This window comes from Oncorhynchus nerka, linkage group LG23 (genome assembly GCF_034236695.1).
Source record: "Oncorhynchus nerka isolate Pitt River linkage group LG23, Oner_Uvic_2.0, whole genome shotgun sequence".
In the NCBI taxonomy this organism is placed as follows: domain Eukaryota; kingdom Metazoa; phylum Chordata; class Actinopteri; order Salmoniformes; family Salmonidae; genus Oncorhynchus; species Oncorhynchus nerka.
Window position 1 is genome coordinate 47252532 of NC_088418.1, and position 21373 is coordinate 47273904.

General features: G+C 44.5%; 1 protein-coding gene across 2 annotated transcripts in view; it reads left to right on the top strand.

Moving 5' to 3' along the window:
• Positions 1-439: 439 nt before the first annotated feature.
• The window catches only part of LOC115106956 (receptor-type tyrosine-protein phosphatase zeta-like), a 54055-nt gene continuing 33121 nt past the window's right edge, over positions 440-21373 (top strand). For both annotated transcript variants that reach the window (XM_029630217.2, XM_029630218.2), the window contains exons 1-3: positions 440-694; positions 12635-12703; positions 20561-20740. In XM_029630217.2, the coding sequence (XP_029486077.2) occupies positions 631-694; positions 12635-12703; positions 20561-20740 (313 nt within the window). In that variant the 5' untranslated portion in view covers positions 440-630. The remainder of the gene's footprint in view (positions 695-12634; positions 12704-20560; positions 20741-21373) is intronic.

Sequence of the window (21373 nt, forward strand, 5' to 3'; positions counted from 1 at the left end):
TGTGAACAACAATTTCACAAAGGTTTATTCAGATGATGGGTGGCACAGTCGTAGGCCCTTATTATTGGTAAATGATGAGACAGCCCTACTCATCTCCTAGCTGTTATAGTAGAGACCCCTAGACATTATCCTGGCTTTACTTTTCCATCATGCAATTATACTGATTGGCTCTATTTTAATTTAAATCACAACTTCTTAGTGTAGTTGCATTAGGCACTAAATTGGCATTTCGTCTTTGTGAGCTCACAAAAATAAACGTTTTGCCTTCTGAATATGCACGTTTCCCTTTATCGCTGGCCAGCCAGTAGTCATTTCATATCACCATTCAGAGAGCATGTTCAACCATCAGTTTTTCCCTCCCGCTGCGCCTGTGTGAGTAGTGGGCGGCGCGCATACCAAATCCCCCTCTCCATACCCAGCCAGTGTTGTACATGAGAGAGTGGAGCCACTCCGTTTCCTCCAAGCAGAGAGCGAAAGACAGGGAGGGAAGAGAGGCAGGAGGACCGGAGCGCCGACATCGGCGGTATGAAGCGAGTGTAGCATCTTAGCGCCCGCGCCAGAAATTCAGATTGTTTTGCTACAATTATTTTTTTTGCGTTTAAAATTCAGTTTGCCGCTGAATCGGAGACTATGGAACTGACTGTATCCAGGGTGCTGATTTCCATTGCGCAGCTCCTGGTTTTCTGCCAGATAGGTAAGGAAGAATAGTATTTATACATTTTGATAAGTGCAATGATTTATGTGTGATACGCATTATCAGCGGTTTTTGCTGGAGTGTGCACAGCCCATGTCAGTAACTGGCTAATGTTGTCTCTATATTTGATGCTATTGTGCATTCACTCAACGGTGACATATTTGACACTAGCCAACAAATAAAGACAGGGACCATGGTGAATTTAAAATGTGCATCCCAAATGCCACTCCACCTGACACGTCTCAGGACACATCTCAGGACTATTTGGAGAAATTACACTGTTGATTTCTCATGAAGAGACTTTTAACATTTGGAGAACTTTCTTCATTTTGATAGAAGCATTTCACTTGATATTTCAAGAGGACTCATTTGTAGGCTGTTAACAGAGTGTTTCTGATGGCATTTGGACATGCCATTGAGAGCCTTTAACTTGATGTTGAAAGCCATAGTATTGATCCTTTAAAAGGTTTGTCTTGTTTATCTACTTTTTCCCTGGCATGAACACTGACAATAGGGTCGGTTTCGTGGATGGTGTTCTGGTCAAAGATTAGATGGAAAAGAAAGAGGAAGTGCTTTTGAGAGATTTGATATCTGCCATCTGCTTTTTCCGTTTCTTCTAATCCCTTGGCTGAGTCATTATCTGTGATCTAAAAGAAGCATCTAAGAGATGGACAGTTTTGCTATGGGGTTTTATGGGAATTGGGAATTATGGGGGAAATTATTTGGAGGGAAAAGAAGGAGGGAGCACATCTCTAAGCCATCTGTTCCTCAATATGCCAGGCCACCATACAGGAGTTGGCCACACACACACGCACGCACGCACGCACGCACACACACACGCACGCGCACGCACGCACGCACGCACGCACGCACGCACGCACGCACACACACACACACACACACACACACACACACACACACACACAAACAGCATAAGGCACTCATCCTGTGTCTCACAAATAGAAACATCCATGCAAGACTATCACCAATTTGACTGTTTGGATACAATCAACACATTCACACCATGCCATATGTAAAAAAGAGAAAGAAAGAATATATATATATATATATTTACTGTAGACTAGATTACGGTAATTAGCCTAGATATGAACAGTGCAGAACAGTACATTAGGAACTAATGTAAAGTAACAGCTGTGGTGTGTGCCAGTGTCAGGGTAAAATTTTGGCCACGGGTGGTGGGCATGGCTAGGGTTAGTTTTTAATTCAGTCGGACCGGTTCAGAAAGTGGAACAATCCTCATAGAAAGCAATGGATGATTGACTGGATTGAAAACGGAACTAAACCCAACCCTGATCAGGAGAGCCCCGGGAGAGTTCATAAGCAGTAGCGTGGTAATGACATAATACCCATTGAGCAGAGCCAGCAGCGCTATAGGGCAGGCTCTCTTTATTTCTCTGGGCTGGGTGGACAGGGACAGAGTTAGTGTACGTGCGAGGCTCTGAAAGGCCACAGAGTCTGTTAGTTCTACCATCAGAGAAGATCTCATCCTAACGCTGATGCTGATCAGTGGATCACTGTGGATAATGTTGCCCTATTATGTATCTAAATGAGATGGTTGTAACACCATCTATGGGCAGGGCAAGAGTGTCGTTCCACCTCAAAAAGCACAAGCATTTCGACACCCACCATATCAGATTGTTTTGAAATTGTTTCTGTAGTTAGAAAGAGATACGATTACCATTCCTGCAACATTATTTTGTTTAAATATCATTTTATCTCTGAGAAATTAAGCTAATTACATCAGATTACATCCAGATTTGGCCATTTAAATATATAGGATTCATATAATATTCAAAAACCATAGTACCTAACATCTGATTTGGACCAAACTTTTTTCAACAATGAGTTAGACACGAGGAATCCAAAGAAACTGTTTGAAGCCACCCACAGATGCCACACCCCAACAACAAATCCTTAGTATCTGACAAGTAGCATGGAGCTACGGCTTGGAGTATTGCTTCTTCACCCTATGTAATGTATTCCCAGTGAATTTGATAATGTTTTTCCCCCGTTTAGATAAATTATTAATTGAAGTTGTCCCATCCTACATCCTGGTATTGGGGCTTTTGACAAGTTCTTTGAATTTCTCATGTCTTACTCATTGTTTGAAAAAAGTTTGGTCCAAATCGGATGTTAGGTATATGTATTGAATATCGAATTCATGTTGAATGGATTTGGGTGCAATCAATTAGCTTCATTTCTCAGATATCAAGTCATATTTCAACAAAATAGTGTTGAAGGGTTGCTCATATTATCTGTTTCTAACTAAGTAAACGATTTCAGAACAATCTGACATGGTGGGTGTCATGGCTTGCTGAAATGACATGGAATGACCCTAGAGGGTTATTGAATGAATGTGAAGAATTGATCTTCCACACTGTTATCTCAATGGGTGTGATTGGGATGTATGAAGTAACACTGTTATCTCAATGGGTGTGATTGGGATGCATGAAGTAACATTGTTATCTCAATGGGTGTGATTGGGATGTATATGAAGTAACACTGTTATCTCAATGGGTGTGATTGGGATGTATGAAGTAACGCTGTTATCTCAATGGGTGTGATTGGGATGTATGAAGTAACGTTGTTATCTCAATGGGTGTGATTGGGATGCATGAAGTAACAGCACGAGATGGTGAACTTTCGACTTCAACTGTAAGTGCCGATATGATATCTATCACGATATATCACAATTCTATATGTATTGCAACTTGATACTGAGATTTTCTGGGCGATTCAATGTTAAAAACCTATTGCTCACTATATGTCTGCTACAGAGGGACAACAGAGAGCCATAATAAAAACGAGTTTTGATCAGTCAGGGATATAAAAGAGCTGAAAACATGTTGGCTCACCATTTAAAAAGAAGATTGTGACCAACCTATAGGAGGAGATGTTTTGGTGCTGGTACAACCGGCTAGCGATAACTCATGTTAACTACCCAGCAACAAATAAGTACATCAATGTCATAGAATCAATGTAACATAGTCAAAAATAATATCACGATACTCTACTGTAGACACCCCCCCCCCTTTTCTAAACGTTTGTGTTGGGTTCTTCTTTGCTGGTCAATCAGACCTACAGAGTTGAATATAATATAATGGTATCTCTTGGCAAACATGAACAGATAGTTGATGCTCTCTTTAATAATGAGCTGTACCAACAGCAGCATGTGTGTGACTGTAACAGTTGCAGTGCCATCTCTTTATATGACTTGACCTTTATTTAACCAGGTAGGCCAGTTGAGAACAAGTTCTCATTTACAACGGCGACCTGACCAGGATAAAGCAAAGCAGTGCAAACACAAAACAACAACACAGAGTTACACATGGGATTAACAAACATACAGTCAATAACACAATAGAAAAACTCTATACGGTGTTTGCAAGTGTAACTACCCTATGTGGATGTGGTGAAGGTGGGTGAGCCTGGGTGAGTGCTGTTATGGGATCCAGCATCATTAATTAGGCTCGTTTACTCTTCTCTAAACCCACGGTGGATAGTTAATTGGCATTTGGCAGCATGTCCACTGCAGTTTCCTTTGAACCTTGACAGAATGTACATGGAATAAAGCAAACAAAGCCCTAGACTAGAGCACCAGATAATGAAACACAATGAAAAGCCAGAAGGACTATTAAAAATAGAATAGGAGTCTTCTACTGAAGAGACACCTGCTAGTGTTGCGGACGCAAAATGTGTCTGGGTCAAACCTGTAACCAATTGAACTGCAACCTGGTTTAGAATCATTACGTCCAATCATGCTCATAAATAATTACTGCCAATAAAACCTTTATTAACTGTGTATTATGATACTATTTATAATAGGAGCAATTTGCCTTAATAAAGCAACATGACCTGTGAATGAAGCCAATCATACACCTGATGCCATAGAACCCAAAAGGGCTTCTTCAAATGAACGGTTCCGTTTAGAACCCAGAACCCTTTCAGAACTCTTTTTTCCCCCCCTAGCTCTGTAAATCATGTTCCTTATCAAAGCGACGTCGCCTAAAGAGACCTGTGACACATGCAGATGATGCGTGGCAGAGAAGCTGTCTATTAGCCGTCGAGGTTTGACTGGTTCACCCCTGGGTGCTTTATGACGTCCTGTGATCTACCACATCTGGTCATTAGTCCCACGGTGTAGTTATGTCATCCTAATGCTACGTACGTCATGAGGAGAGAGAGAGAGAGAGAGTCCCCTCTCCCCCTGGACGATCAAATGATCCATGTCTCTTAACGTTTGTAAAAAAAGACGTCCACGGGACCTCTCTCCGTCTCTCCCTCTCTGATTAGATTTCTTTTCCATCTCGGCCGTTGCTCTGAAATGTTAAATGAGTTTCGTCTAGAGTTAAACGTCGACGAATCACTGGTATGGCTTGTCTCCTCTTCTGATTTCAACGTCGGCGGTTTGGATCCGAGGAGAGAGACAGATGAATGTCGGTCTTATCGGCTGCACAGCTCTCTGTTTAGCCCCGTGTGTCTGTCTCCAGAGACGGGAGTGTGAGGGGTGTGTGTGGGTGTTCGTGGAAACAAACATAGAGGCAGGATCTCACTTCACGTACCAGGCCTTTCTCCCGTGACAGAATCCATGGAGGACCTTGCACCCCCGAAGTGCTCATGCTGAGTCTCTCTTGTCCCTCTCCGTGTTCACTCTCTCTTCTGCTTCTCCGTCATGATTATTCACCAGTACAGGGTGTTTCATCAGACCATGCAATCTAATAGAGGATGTCAACAGTAGTCATGGTAACATGTACTATGGTAAATTACTCGAACGAGATGATCTGAGGGAACTGCTTGCGCTCTAGACAGCATGAATATGTTCAGTCTAATGTATGGGTGGAAACTCGAGTTAGCTACGCAGTACGCCCTAGGCACACATATCTCAAGTTATGATCTAGCCCTGTAATAACAACAGAAGATTTAGAGCTGATTTGGAACATGTGATTTGTCCCACATCATCTGTTTTCCCCTCCCATGTCTCTCTCATACACGGACGCATGGATGCACACGCACACACAGACACGCACTCACACCCCTTTGCCACTGTTGAGGGCCAGTGTGTGTCGTGTTCCCATAGCGCTCCGTGTGTAAAATGTGATTAGAACTGTAGAACCGGACGGACCGTTACGCTGCTACTCAGTTACGCTCTATCCCTCTGTGCTGCCAGCACAACAAAAGTCTTCATGGAAGTACGAATCTTGTTAAAAATATTTCCGAAAGCCATCTTATGTGTCTCTCTTTGGGTGTCTAAAACAACTACAGAGGGGCAAAAAAGTATTTAGTCAGCCACCAATTGTGCAAGTTCTCCCACTTAAAAAGTTGAGAGAGGCCTGTAATTTTCATCATAGGTACACTTCAACTATGACAGACAAAATGAGAAAATAAATCCAGAAAATCACATTGTAGGATTTTTAATGAATTTATTTGCAAATATGGTGGAAAATAAGTATTTGGTCACCTACAAACAAGCAAGATTTCTGGCTCTCACAGACCTGTAACTTCTTCTTTAAGAGGCTCCTCTGTCCTCCACTCGTTACCTGTATTAATGGCACCTGTTTGAACTTGTTATCAGTATAAAAGACACCTGTCCACAACCTCAAACAGTCACACTCCAAACTCCACTATGGCCAAGACCAAAGAGCTGTCAAACGACACCAGAAACAAAATTGTAGACCTGCACCAGGCTGGGAAGACGGAATCTGCAGCTTGGTTTGAAGAAATCAACTGTGGGAGCAATTATTAGGAAATGGAAGACATACAAGACCACTGATAATCTCCCTCGATCTGGGGCTCCACGCAAGATCTCACCCCGTGGGGTCAAAATGATCACAATCGAAAATCATAGAAAAACTAACATAGACAACCCACCCAACTCATGCACTGAAAATGCTAAAACAAAAGACAAAACAAAGGAACTAAGGTCAGAACGTGACAACATCAGGCCTGCAAGTCACATTTTACTGGCTTGCAAAGGGATGTGTAATTTCAATTGGAATCCAGACCTAGTTAGGATATGCAACAGTTGGGATTTTAATTCACCCGCAACCTGCATAGAATGACTGTGAAGAAACTTGATTAAAAATACACACTACCTTAACCATTTAAACCGGTACAAAACATTTTAGTAATGTGTGCAATAAATCTGATTGGATTAGTTTAGAAAAATGTACACTACCGTTCAAAAGTTTGCGGTCACTTACAAATGTCCTTGTTTTTGAAAGAAAAACACATTTTTTTGTCCATTAAAATAATATCAAATTGATCAGAAATATAGTGTAGACATTGTTAATGTTGTAAATGACAATTGTAGCTGGAAACAGCTGATTTTTAATGGAATATCTACAGAGACCCATTATCAGCAACTATCACTCCTGTGTTCCAATGGCACGTTGTGTTAGCTAATCCAAGTTTTATATATATATTGCAATTATGTTAGCATAGCTGAAAACTGTTGTTCTGATTAAAGAAGCAATAAAACTGGTGAAAGATAGGGGAGTGTGTGTCCATGGCGATGGGGGAGGCAGCAGAGGATGTCAGTGTGGAAATCAGGGTGGCCAGACGCCACAAGACATTATACGGTTGTCAAGGAGTCCAGTGCTGATGCTCCCAGCATACTGATGGAACTGATGGGAAACCTGTGATGCATCTCAATACTGTCTGTCACTTCCCCTTCTCGTCTCCTTTCCTCCAGGAAGCCACATTAGACTATTGAGATGCTTATATAGCTCAGTGCTGTGATGCTGAGCAGATGAACACGGTGCATTTCAATGCACGCAGAGTGGGAGAATCGACTGGTTCTAGCATACACACGCACACACACACGGAAACATACACACACCACTAACTCACATGGACACAATCCTACGTACCCAAGTAACAAATAAACACACAGTCATGACTTCAAAGTGGGACTGAGCATTTATGTCATCATCAACCACACAACCCCAGTGGGGCTGACTACAGTAAGTACAGTGACTGTACCTGGCTCTAAAATACTGTCTCTGCATTATGAAGCTCTCTGTTCCTCCGTTTTCTCCAGCTCTCTGTGTTCTCCCCCCTCCCCAGGGGTGTCTCTCTCTGTGCCTGATTTATTTATGAGTTCTTCTTGGGAGGAAGGATCTGAAACTTTGTGTTTATTATTTCAGGCCATCCCTCACCAGGAAACTCCCTGGCTCGCGGCTCACATTAATAACAGGCTTTTTCATGGGTTGTTTGTTCACAAATGCTGTGTTTCATGGAGAGTTTTGTGGAGGAGACAGGTAAACCCTCTCCATCGGCATTAAACTTAATCTCATGAAACAGAATTTGGAGAAAATCTACCTTGACGCAGCCTTCAGAGTGCAGGACCATAGGGGAGATTGATGGGCTCTTCTTGAGTGCGACGCACAGCACACACTCATTTCTGTCAACGGATGCAGCAGAATTAGGGGAGGAGTAGTCACAGAGGTACAGAATCTGTCACAGAAATGGAATGTCACAGAAAAACTCCCATGATGCATGAGCAGACCTTCCACAGGCCTATCACTGAGAACAGGACAGCTCTGTCCAGTGTCTTAATCTCAGAGCCATTTTAGCACTTATGACTCTGGTTAAAAACTCAGTTGTTCTCAACATAAGGTGAAGTTAAACCAGACAGAAAATTATCCAGTGTTAAATCAACACCGAGAGTGTTAAATTGAACACTGGTCCAGTGTCTATAGTGGTCCACACTTTTCAGTGTTAAATTAACTCGCTGCTTAGTATAACGCCTTGGCTTTGGTTGAGACATGGTTGTTGCATTCATCCATGTTCAGTCCCGTGGCCTTCACCAAGTGAGACCCTCAGAAAATATGTTATGTCAATTCTTTAACACACTGCAACACAGGGCTAGTTTTACCCTAATGCTGTGGCCTGGAACTCATGGTTTACAGGCTACATCAGGTCTGCAAGTCACATTATGCTTGCTTGTATAAAGTGATGTGTAATTCCTATTGGAATCCAGCCAGAGTGGGGATATGCAACATTTTGTACTTTTATTCACACACAACCTGCATTAAGAATGACTGCTGGGTTGGGAAGGCTAAGATACAAGACTACATAAATGATCTAAACTGGTGTCACGTTCGTGGTAATAATGGTTGGACCAAGCTGCAGCGCAATATGGTTTCTACATCATTTATTCAAGTGAAAAACCTAGAAAAAAAACAAATAAAGAAACAAACAACGAACCGTGACTAACGAGATGCTACCTGCACTAACTCAAAACATAAACAATATCCCATAACCCACAGGTGGAAAAAATGCTCCTTAAGTATGATCCCCAATTAGAGACAACGATAGCCAGCTGCCTCTAATTGGGAATCACACCAAAACCCCAACATAGAAAAAACAACCTAGAACCCCATATAGAAAATATAAACTAGACAGTCATGCCCTGACCTACTCCACCATGGAAAATAAAGGCTCTCTATGGTCAGGACGTGACAACTGGAACAACCATTTCAGTAAAAGATTATATTAGTTTAGAAACATCTATGTTATTTATATTTGAGTAGAATGAGATTAATGAATCAAATGAATTTATATGCAAAAAACAAATATTGAAAAAAACTATTCTAAAAATCAACCTGAAATGCAGCATGCTGGGAAATATGATAATGATGGGCGTGGTTTTGGTTTAACACTGGTTATTTGAACCAACACCAATGGGTCTTTTACACCAATGAGTGTTAATTTAATAATTACAGAGTTAATTTAACACATGAATCAACACTAGAAATGTTACACTAAAAAACAACACTAGGTAACACTGGACGAATTGCTATGCAGCAGAAGTGAACTTGATGGTGGATGAACAAATTTCCCTCTCGGGGACAATGAAGAAATGTCAATAAAAAAAAGATTTATCGTTCCCAAGAGGGATATTTGTTCCACTGTCGTTTCACTGTCCAGTTGTTCTGAACAGTTGTTCTAACCCCCAGATGTTCCCCTATATTACCACCTTCACAAGTCGGCTTCTAGGTCTCACGTTCCCACGGTTACCACATGTCACATGTCCTCTGACCTCACTGCAACAGCTGGACCACGACACATTCCCATAGGCCTTCTCAAACACCGACATACATCATCATGACATTGATTCACGTTGTTATATATAAGTCCCCTTGGAACAATGCAGCATTTGACAGCACTCAGAGGCAATATCCCCTGTTTAATTTGGGCCTAACCCTCTTCAATCTTCCCCCTATATGACTCCAGTGGAAGACCTGCAAGTAAAACCTGCTAGGAGAGAACACATGCCACTAATTCACTAATTCACACATGGCTTTCAGTCACAGCAGCTGTGACATGAACATGTCATGGGGTGTGGCGGGGAGGTATGTATATCTCACTTCATGTCCAACAGGTGCTCTCTAGAATGTTCTCAGTGTGTATTGACCAAAGGAAATAATAATGATGACCATTGGCATTTGGCATCGTGGAATCACTTCTGCCCTGCTAAAGCTCTTGAAGCGTCTCACTGCACAGACTCAGAGATGGTGCCAGTCGTTCTGTCTCAGTGCCTCTTGTTTAATGCGAGTTGTCATATTACCCCTGTCCCCTCACAGACGGAGGATGTGTTGTACGATCCAGATACGTGATTTCACGCCCCAGTAAAGGGACCACGACCGGGGCTGTACGGAGAGTCCCTAGGGACAGTGAAGTGAACCACATGCGCTGGGCGGCTGAGCAGTTCAGTGCCAAGCCAGAGTAAAGTGAATCCTTCCTGTCTTTTAGTTCCAGTCTGAGCCAGCTTTCATCTCTCTCAGGGGTCCACTAAACTGCCATTCATTAACATTCTAGCGAGACTCTCCCCTGCTACAGCAACACAGTGTACAGTACAGTCACACACACACACACACACACACACACACACACACACACACACACACACACACACATCCATCCATATACACTGTCCTTACTCATTAGTAGAAGGCCAGGTCAGCGACTCCATGTTCTGTCTAGGCCAGAGTGTTCAGGTTTGGCCTTTCTGTCATGACTGGCCCTATTGTAACAGATACACGTTTAGTTCCTGACCATGGCAGGCGCCCACTCAGTCTATCTGATCTGGGGTTAAAAGAAGAGGTCAACACTCCGTGTCCAACTGATTCACTTAGTGACGGTTAGAAACCACGTTGGCCTTGAACCAAAGAAATGGGGACATTTGAGTGTGACTGTAAGACAGATTTATGAGCACCATCATTAGAGCTGATAGTGACAGAGAGGAGACGGAGAGAAGGAGTGAGAAGGAGGGCAAAGCCGAGAGGTTCCAGGCCAGCTTGAGTGTGACGCGCTCGTTGGTGATAAGGTCGTATATGGGCCCCATCGTTAGTGCTGATGAGGACCAAAAGAAGGAGAGAAAAGGAGTGAAAGAGGGAGGAAAGGAAGGAGGGAGAGAGCCGGGAGGTTGTGGCTAGCATTGATAATGGGCTCCTTAATATCTCACTGTGAGGGATCGTAATCTAATTTGCCTCTGGGTTTTCTCTGTGACACTGAGCCTGGAACAGGGGGGAGGGGAGGGCTGTGTGTGTGTGTGTGTGTGTGTGTGTGTGTGTGTGTGTGCGTGTGCGTGGGTGCGTGCGTGTGTGTGTGTGTGTGCCAGCTATCTGTTTCCTTTCCTACATGGCACAGAGAGCGCCATTATCCTCGGACATTACCAGGTCAGAAAGAGCGTGTCCACTGGGTAACTGAGCTATTTGAAATGGAGAGGTTTGAGTGGCGGTAAGACGAGGAGTTAGGAGGAAGATTGTCACAGTAAGGTATAGTGCTCTGAAAGTGGACTTTGATACGGATCATTAGGCGTCCATCCTGTTAAGATCTGTGGGATTAAATCCACTAGTGCTTAATATCCTTCCTTCGATCTACACAGCGACACTCTGATAGTGTAAAACAACCCGAAGCCTCTCTGTGTGTGTGTGAGAGAGAGAGATATGGAGAGAGATAATGTAATGAGAGTGAATTTGGGGAGAAATGGAGGGGAAAGAGAAAGAGATATGCAAAAAGGAGGAGGCAGATAGAGCAGTAGATGTGTGTATACTTTGTGCAGTAGCAAACACAGACACACACACATACACACACAAAGGCACCCACACACATACAGATTGAGCAGCCATTTTCTCTAGACCATTCATCTCTCAAAACGGTTGTCTCTTTCCAGTAATTACTTTGGACCTTCTGAACTCTACTGATGTGTCTCATCTCCTCCACAGTGTGTGTGTGTGTGTGTGTGTGTGTGTGTGCACGCGCGTGTGTGTGTTGTTTCCACACATCAACATATAGCCATTACCTTCTACTGTCTCTGTAGCAGATAGCTCACTACATCACTATGTGGATATGGAATGGGGACAACAACGCGATCTCTCTAGGTGAGTCAATAAAGATGACCAGTCCTTCATCACGTTCCCATTAACCAAGCTGTTTACCGAGAACTCTGCTGGATGAGAGATGCATGGACGAGGGATGAGACGGGCATAGAAAGTGGGTGGAATGTGACCCTCATCAGTTACAGAGAACGAGGGAGAAGGAGTGAGAGAAGTGCCCTCTATCTCGCTTTTATCGCCTTCCTCACCGCTCTCTCCTGTGCCTCACCCCTCTCCACCATTCCCTTCTCTCCCCTGCCCTTGAGAAGAGAGACAGTTTTGAGAGACACTCAACAAATGGCAGCTCAATCATATCCCTATAGGTGAACTAAGTGGTCGGGATGTGTCCTTTGACATGAGAGAAGAAGTATGTCTTCATATACAGTGTCATGCAGCAGGTGCTGGGTTCTCACGTGACATAGTGTGTATGTTTTTCTCAGTGAAGCGTATTCTAACTCTCTCTATTTTTTCCATCTCCTCTCTCTCTCTCTCTCTCTCTCTCTCTCTCTCTCTCTCCCTCTCCCCCTTTCTCTTATAGTGGCCTTGACAGATGCGTACTTCAAGGCCCAGAGAAAATTCACAGACGACATCGACTGGTCCTACACAGGTCAGTACAGTTACATGAACAGTATTCATTCCATGGGGTATTCAGGTTACGAATTACAGGGGGGCTGAAATACCAATGTGAGCGTCGGTCACCCCCAAGAAACTTCGGGCACCCTCAAGAGTCGATGTACAGTCTTGGCCAAAAGTTTTGAGAATGACACAAATATTAATTTTTGTGTCTTTAGATATTTTTGTCAGATGTTACTATGGAATACTGAAGTATAATTATAATTACAAGCATTTCACAAGTGTCAAAGGCTTTTATTGACAATTACATGAAGTTGATGCAAATAGTCAATATTTGCAGTGCTGACCCTTCTTTTTCAAGACCTCTGCAATCCACCCTGGCATGCTGTCAATTAACTTCTGGGCCACATCCTGACTGATGGCAGCCCATTCTTAAATAATCTATGCTTGGAGTTTGTCAGAATTTGTGGATTTTTGTTTGTCCACCCGTCTCTTGAGGATTGACCACAAGTTCTCAATGGGATTAAGGTCTGGGGAGTTTCCTGGCCATGGACCCAAAATATCGATGTTTTGTTCCCCGGGCCACTTAGTTATCACTTTTGCCTTATGGCAAGGTGCTCCGTCATGCTGGAAAAGGCATTGTTTGTCACCAAACTTTTCCTGGATGGTTGGGAGAAGTTGTATTGGTTCTATTCTTTATTCATGGCTGTGTTCTTAGGCAAAATTGTAAGTGAGCCGGACAAGCCGGGCAAAATTGTGAGTGAGCCGGCATCCCATCCGGACAAGCTTTTTTCCGGATGTCCCAAACAATCGGAAAGGGGATTCCTCAGAGAAAATGACTTTACCCCAGTCCTCAGCAGTCCAATCCCTGTACCTTTTGCAGAATATCAGTCTGTCCCTGATGTTTTTCCTGGAGAGAAGTGGCTTCTTTGCGGCCCTTCTTGACACCAGGCCATCCTCCAAAAGTCTTCGCCTCACTGTGCGTGCAGATGCACTCCTGTGCAGATGCACGCCTGCTGCCATTCCTGAGCAAGCTCTGTACTGGTGGTTCCCCGATCCTGCAGCTGAATCAACTTTAGGAGATGGTCCTGGCGCTTGCTGGACTTTCTTGGGCGGCCTGAAGCCTTCTTCAAAACAATTGAACTGCTCTCCTTGAAGTTCTTGATGATCCGATAAATGTTTGATTTTAGGTGCAATCATACAGGCGGGAATATCCTTGCTTGTGAAGCCCTTTTTGTGCAAAGCAATGATGACGGCACATGTTTCCTTGCAGGTAACCATGGTTGACAGAGGAAGAACAATGATTTCAAGCACCACCCTCCTTTTGAAGCTTCCAGTCTGTTATTCGAACTCAATCAGCATGACAGAGTGATCTCCAGCCTTGTCCTCGTCAACACTCACACCTGTGTTAACGAGAGAATCACTGACATGATGTGAGCTCCTTTTGTGGCAGGGCTGAAATGCAGTGGAAATGTTTTTTGTGGATTCTGTTCATTTGCATGGCAAAGAGGGACTTTGCAATAAATTGCAATTCATCTGATCACTCTTCATAACATTCTGGAGTATATGCAAATTGCCATCAAACTAACTGAGGCAGCAGACTTTGTGAAAATTAATATTTGTGTCATTCTCAAAACTTTTGGCCACGACTGCATAATGCGAACCCTGCAGACTATATTGTTAAAATAGTGTCATACGCTACCTCAGCCCTGACTAGTGCACTAATGTTAAACCTGCTCAACACAACCAGCACTGCCGGTCTTTTCTCCACATGCTGACAGACGTAGGGGATTAAGCTCAGATGTCCTAAACCCTTACCAGGAGGGATTGCTCCATCAGTGAGATAGACCTGACTTGACTGGTCTAGCTTGTTCAAATCTAACTGTGTTCTGGTTGAGGGAAATTGAGGGTGTTCAATTGCTCTAAGGGCCAGTCACGTTAAAATAGTCCGCAAAACGTATTTTCAGGCATGAAAGGCATTTTCTTTCATGTACCGTCGTTTTTGTGATTTCCATCCATCGTCCCAAATTGCTTGACTTCATTTCATTACACTCTCTCTGTCAATTTGTATTCAGATAAGAAACAATTCTGCTTGTTTGGTAATAGGCGTTATACTTTACATTTTCCACTCTGCTGCTCTCAAAGTTCAGGGCCCCGTCACAACAAGCTGAGTCCCAGAGAGACGGGAGAGAGACTGCAGGGCTCAAGTGTGTGTTGTGTGTGTGTGTTTGTGTGCATGTGTGTGCCTTTATTTCTGCTTGCATGTGTATGCCTTTGTTCGTGCATGAGTGTGTGCGTGTGTGTGTCTGTCTGTCTGTCTGTCTGTCTGTCTGTCTGTCTGTCTGTCTGTCTGTCTGTCTGTCTGTCTGTCTGTCTGTCTGTCTGTCTGCCTGCCTGCCTGCCTGCCTGTCTGTCTGTCTGTCTGTCTGTCTGTCTGTCTGTCTGTCTGTCTGTCTGTCTGTCTGTCTGTCTGTCTGTCTGTCTGTGTGTGTGTGTGTGTGTGTGTGTGTGTGTGTGTGTGTGTGTGTGTGTGTGTGTGTGTGTGTGTGTGTGTGTGTGTGTGTGTGTGTGTTTGTGTGTGTTGTGGAGCAGACTTGTTTATCAGCCCGTGATATAACAGTAGTGAGTGTGCTGTCAGTATGAGGTACTGAGCCGTGAGGAAGAGAATTAACATGTGAAAGCGCACACCTCATTGTGAGGCACAGCGCACAGTATGGAGACGGAGAAATGGGGAAAGACAGAGAGAGAGAGAGAGAGAGAGAGAGAATAGAGAAAAATACCTATGGAGACAGAAACACGGAAAACGTGAAGAGGAAGTGAGAGAGAAAAAGGGAGATAAAACCTTCTCGGACGTTACCATATGGTAGCTAGCTTTTAAGCTTTAATGCTGGTAGCCTTTACGGAATATGCAATCCTCTTGGAGTATGCAACAGCATTTGCTCAGAATGTTTTGGCTCAAGGTTGCACTCCCATTAAGTGGCTCTTTACTTTTGAGATCCATTGGTATGATTTATATTATACTGAACATTCATTAGATTGTCAGGATTCCCCTGAGTTGGAGTACGAAATGTAATTTCTCTGTAAACATTTGAATGTCAAACAGACAGTGTGAGCTAATGGATTTATCTTGGTACAGGCAGACTATCACAATCACATAGGTGATAAACTGTATATACTGAATGTCAGGTTCTGTGTTCATATTTGTTCATATATGTGTTGTTTTTCAGACTGTGTATCCTTGCGTGCTCTGCCACTGTTTGTGTTTCCAAAGTTGATACAGTACAAATCCACGGTATCCACCCGTTAACCCCTCTCCCCAGGGGGTCCCTATGATCCGTTAACCCCCATTTCCCCCGTCTCCATCTGCCAGTGTGAGTGTGTAGTCTCTATCCTCTGATAACTCCAGGCCCCAGTGTAGGCCACGCGAGACAGGGTCCCCAGCCACCACAGTAGCCCATTTCCTGCCTGTGTAAACTCTCTGATCTCCTTCTCATGGCTACAGGGCCTGTGTGTCCCTACACTACCCTCACTCTTTGTCTGCCTCTTTCTCCTTCTGCTGGGCTCTAACACAAGGGACAGAATAAATTATCCAGCTCTCTTCTCCATCAACATGTAACGGAGTTGGCTTGCGTGATGACTAACCTCGCCTGAGACCTGAAGACTTGCGTTAGCTCCCCCAAGCTAATGCTCAGCGGGCTAACACAGGGCAGTCTTACACATACACACTGGCCGGCATAATGCACATTCAGTACAGACTGCAGCCTCTCCATCAGCATCTGACATCTCTTAACGGGCTGTTAACCACCACCTCATTGACTTACTCCAGCTCTGCTTTCTTAGTCATACAGGCAGTCGTTAGTTAGTGTTGTTTCTGCTCCAGTTGTCTCCAGCCGTCTTCTCCCCCTCCTGTCCTAGAGCTGCTGAGGTTGGTGGTGAGGTAAGGGTTGAGTTGCCCCCGCTCCCTTCTCCCTCTCCGGCCCAGCTAAGGTCACAATGCAGCAGGACTCAAGAGACCCAGGAAGAGACTTAGTCATGCTGGATGGTGATGTGTTTCAGGGCATCATTACACTGACTGAGGACCTCTAGTAGAGTCGACAGATGGGGGGTGGAGGAACAGTACACCCTCACACACACACGCACACACACACACACACACACACACACATGGATGGTGTGTTTGCATAGCAAAATCCTAACATACATAATACATGAATTAATTTGCTTGAATCCACTCTCCTTGCTGCCCATGTTTTCTCACATTAAAGGGCAAAGCTAGAGTGAAGAATGTTCATGCTGTATTCTACAAGATGCAAGACAGGAAAGTAGGCTTGATCTATCAGACAACCAATAACAGATGCTGTTTGTGAGATGTTGGAGGATGAACAACAGGTTATTTTATCTTTATTATATGTCTTTCCTCCTATAAAACTCTTTGCAAAACAGAAAACAGAGAGAGTTGCCTGATAGCGATATGCTAAGTGATGATCTGTTATTTATTTTGACAAGTTGGACACATCTCCAAAATGTCAGTGCTGCTCCACTGAGCCCTATTACAAGGGGATTACCCTCTTTCTTTAACCATTTAAAGAACTGTCACTGACTGCTGGTAAGTCGTGATGATTTCTTTATTGGGAGGACAAAGAGGTAGCTGAGTGTGTGTGGTGTGGCGGTGTGTGTGATTGTGTGTGTGTGTGGTATGTCTGTGTGTGGTGTGCCTATGTGGTGTGCCTATGTGGTGTGCCTGTGTGGTGTGTCTGTGTGTGTGGCTGTGTGCGGTGTTTCTGTATGTGTGTCTGTGTGTGTATGTTTCTGTGTCTGTCTGTCTGTCTGTCTGTCTGTCTGTCTGTCTGTCTGTCTGTCTGTCTGTCTGTCTGTGTGTGTGTGTGTGTGTGTGTGTGTGTGTGTGTGTGTGTGTGTGTGTGTGTGTGTGTGTGTGTGTGTGTGTGTGTGTGTGTGTGTGTGTGTGTGTGTGTGTGTGTGTGTGTGAGTCAGAAGTTGGCTGTCTTGGTCCCCAGGGACATTCAACCTTTCAGAGTAACAGAACACCACGTTTCTTCTCCTCTAATATAAAGACTGACTCACTAAAAGACCAGTCATTACATGTGAGTCACATAGTGTACTGGGATGTCAATCATCTGTCATTTGAGAACTCGGTTTAAAAGTAGAGCAATGTAATGGGGGACAGCTCCTTTGTGTGTGTTCCTGGTATGGCTGACAGAATACGTGTTGCTCCTGGCACTTAACTCTCCTCCGAACCTCTGCAGCACCTTGTTGCCATGGTAGCATCTTGTGAGTGTAGCAGCAGTGTTGTGTCATGGCATTTATGCCAGATGAGGCCCCCAGAAGCACCTGACAGCCCCTTTTCACTTTGCTGCCAGCATAGGAGAAGCACACACACACACACACATGTTCAGGCACACAGTCACATATGCAGGCATGCACAAACACACACACCAAATAAAGAGTCAAACTCTTTCCCAGCCTACACACACACTCACATGCGCATGCACACTTGCACACCAAATTGACAGGCACACTCCTTGCTGTCCCACAGATCATTTAAGTGGCACAGCCAGAAGCCACTCTCGTCTGTCACCAACGCAGTAAACTGTCATTCAACTCACAATGGCAATACGGCTGAATTCAGAGGGAAATGATTTGACCCCATAAATGGCTATGAATGTCGGTCATGCCTGATAAACTCTTATCTTTAGCACCTGACCTCCTTTGATGACTCTGTATTCATTCTACTGGGATATTAGCCAGTGGAGTTCAAATGAGGGAGGGAGGGGGAGGCAGGGAGGGAGGGAGGCGGGGAGGAAGGGAGGCAGGGAGGGACGCAGGGAGGGAAGCAGGGAGGGAGGGAGGGGGAGGCAGGGAGGGAGGGAGGTGGGGAGGGGGAAGCAGGGAGGGAGGCAGGGAGGGAGGGAGGGGGACGCAGGGAGGCAGGGAGGGAGGCAGGGAGGGAGGGAGGGAGGCAGGGAGGAAGGGACGCAGGGAGGGAAGCAGGGAGGGAGGGAGGGACGCAGGGAGGGAGGCAGGGAGGGAGGGAGGGAGGCAGGGAGGAAGGGACGCAGGGAGGGAAGCAGGGAGGGAGGGAGGGAGGGGGAGGCAGGGAGGGAGGGAGGCGGGGAGGGAGGGACGAGGGAGGGAAGCAGGGAGGAGGGAGGCAGGGACGGAGGGAGGGACGCAGAGAGGCAGAGAGGGAGGGAGGGAGGGAGGGGGAGGGAGGGAGGCGGGGAGGGAGGGACGCAGGGAGGGAAGCAGGGAGGGACGCAGGGAGGGAGGGAGGCAGGGACGGAGGGAGGGAGGCAGGGACGGAGGGAGGGCAGGGAGGGAGGGAGGGAGGGATGTTTACTGTTAATGTTCACTGTTAATTTTTTTGTTTTTGTTTATTTCACTTTTGTTTATTACATATTTCACAACGCTTTGGCAAAGTTAACATTCCCATGCCAATCAAGCCCTTAAATTGAATTTAAATTGAGCGAGAGAGAGAGAAAGCTGCTGGGAAGACACTATCTCTCTCTCACTCTCACACTCGTTCACACAGCACACAGGGAGATAGAGTATTTATTGTGAGGGAGGGCGGAGGGAGAGAGACACAGTCTTTTTTAGGACACTGGGGAGAGGAAGAGGTGATAATGAAGTCTTTCCCCCTCTCCTCTCAGTGTGCAGCCTCAGCCTGGCCGTTCTCATGCTAATGTCTCTGAGTTCAGACAACAACAACCGACTCATTACTCTTTTACAGCAACATGCTCCTCCCACCCTGCTCTGGGTCAGCAGGCATCTCAGAGACTCAGCAGGGAATATCATAATACTCACAGTACAGTATAATGTGGATGTATGCTAGCATACTGTACATATGGCTAACTGCATGGATGTACTTACTGCAGGCGCTGTACTGTATATGATGTACTGCATGTACAAATGTAGGATCTTCATTTGAGACAGTTTGCTACAGCAGGAAAATAATCTGCCAGCAACAGAAAATGTGATTTACTATGTAGATTATAATTAATGGACATGTTTGTAGAGGTTGATCATTTTTTTTCAAAGTCTGACATTTCAAAGTGGAAATTACAAATGGCCCGACCAAATTCACATAGAAATGTGAGTTATAGATCTGGCATTCTCATTGAAAGAAGTCTAAGAAGTGGTAGATCTGTTCTATGTGTGCTATTTCTATGCTTTCCATTCCCAAGTTTTGTCTTTGCATCTTTTACTTTGGGTTTTGTACACTACCTTCAAACAGCTGAAAATACAATATTTTTGGTTATGGAAAATATATTTCACAGCGGTTTAGATGGTACAATGATTCTCTACACTATACTAGCTTATTTTGTCACATAAACTACTCGAGTTTTAGCAACCAGGAAATGGCAGAGCGATTCCTGCATATTCTGTCATTTATCCTGCAACACGGTGATCAAATGAAGTTCCTAAATCTGCATGCTACCTGTCCAGCCATTTGTGACAAACTCAGGCCATCTGCTCAATTAACTCCTCATCTGCTGGACTAGAGGGAGACGCAGTAGAGCTGATTCTGTGTGTGCTGTGTTTAAACACAGTTGGGGTTCACTTGAGGATTATGAGGATTGGTCATTGCAGGACTTTTCATCACAATGGATATTGAGGGATTATTTAAATGGAGAGAAAAAAAAGTATGTTTTGCAGCAGGGAACAAATACTAAACATGTTTATACTCTACTGTAGCTGACCTCTATAAAGTGTTTCCTTTAAAGCCGTTCTCCCTGCAGGGTTGTGTGGGAGTTGTTCAGCTACACTTCCTGCTGCCTGCACTGTGAAGTCAACTCCAAATCGCAGTTTGCCATCTCATTCCCATCTTCGGTACTACTGATCCATTCGTCCTCTCTGTGTTTTTCCTTCTCAGGCCAGTTGAACCAGAAGATCTGGGGTAAGAGGTACCCGGCGTGCAACAATGCCCGTCAGTCACCCGTCGACATCGACGAGACGTTCACCCAGGTCCGGGTGGAGTACCAGGGCCTGCAGCTGGAGGGCTGGGAGAAGAACACCCCAGAGACCACCACCATCAACAACGACGGCAACACGGGTACTGTACGACATGAGCCGTTAAATATCCAACCCAAACTGTGGTAGTACAGTTTGAGTTGGCATTATAGCGTGAAAAGGATTATATCATTTGTCGTGTTCAGTAGGCACGAAACATCACGTGGTTATTAATTAGTAAGAACAGATTGTTTCCAGTGTCATATGAATCTTCATGTACAGAGATAGTTATGGAAAGATAACTCAACATGAGTGATGGGTTTATTGCGAGAGAGACAGAGACAGATAGATGGAGAGAGCAAGAGACAGAGAGAGAGAGAGAGAGAGAGAGAGGGGTGAGAATAATAGTTCTGTCTCCCAGAGGAAATTAAATGACTCTTGGATATCATCTCTCCAATATGTCTCCCTGTGGCTGTGTTATGAAGATGCTGCCTGTTGGGTAGTATTAATCTCTCTGTTCCGATACGCTGTCAGAAAAGCAATTTACCTATAAAACAATCTCTTTGAAACATCTATCATGAGTCCATTGTGTGAGGATGGGGATCAGGCCAGGGAGACGGAGGAGGGATGTTTTGTGTAGATGTGTTTATGTCTAGATGTGTTTATGTGTAGATGTGTTTACATATGGAAAAGGGTATTATGGCTTCAGAAGGCATTCTGGTTTTATTGTAAATGT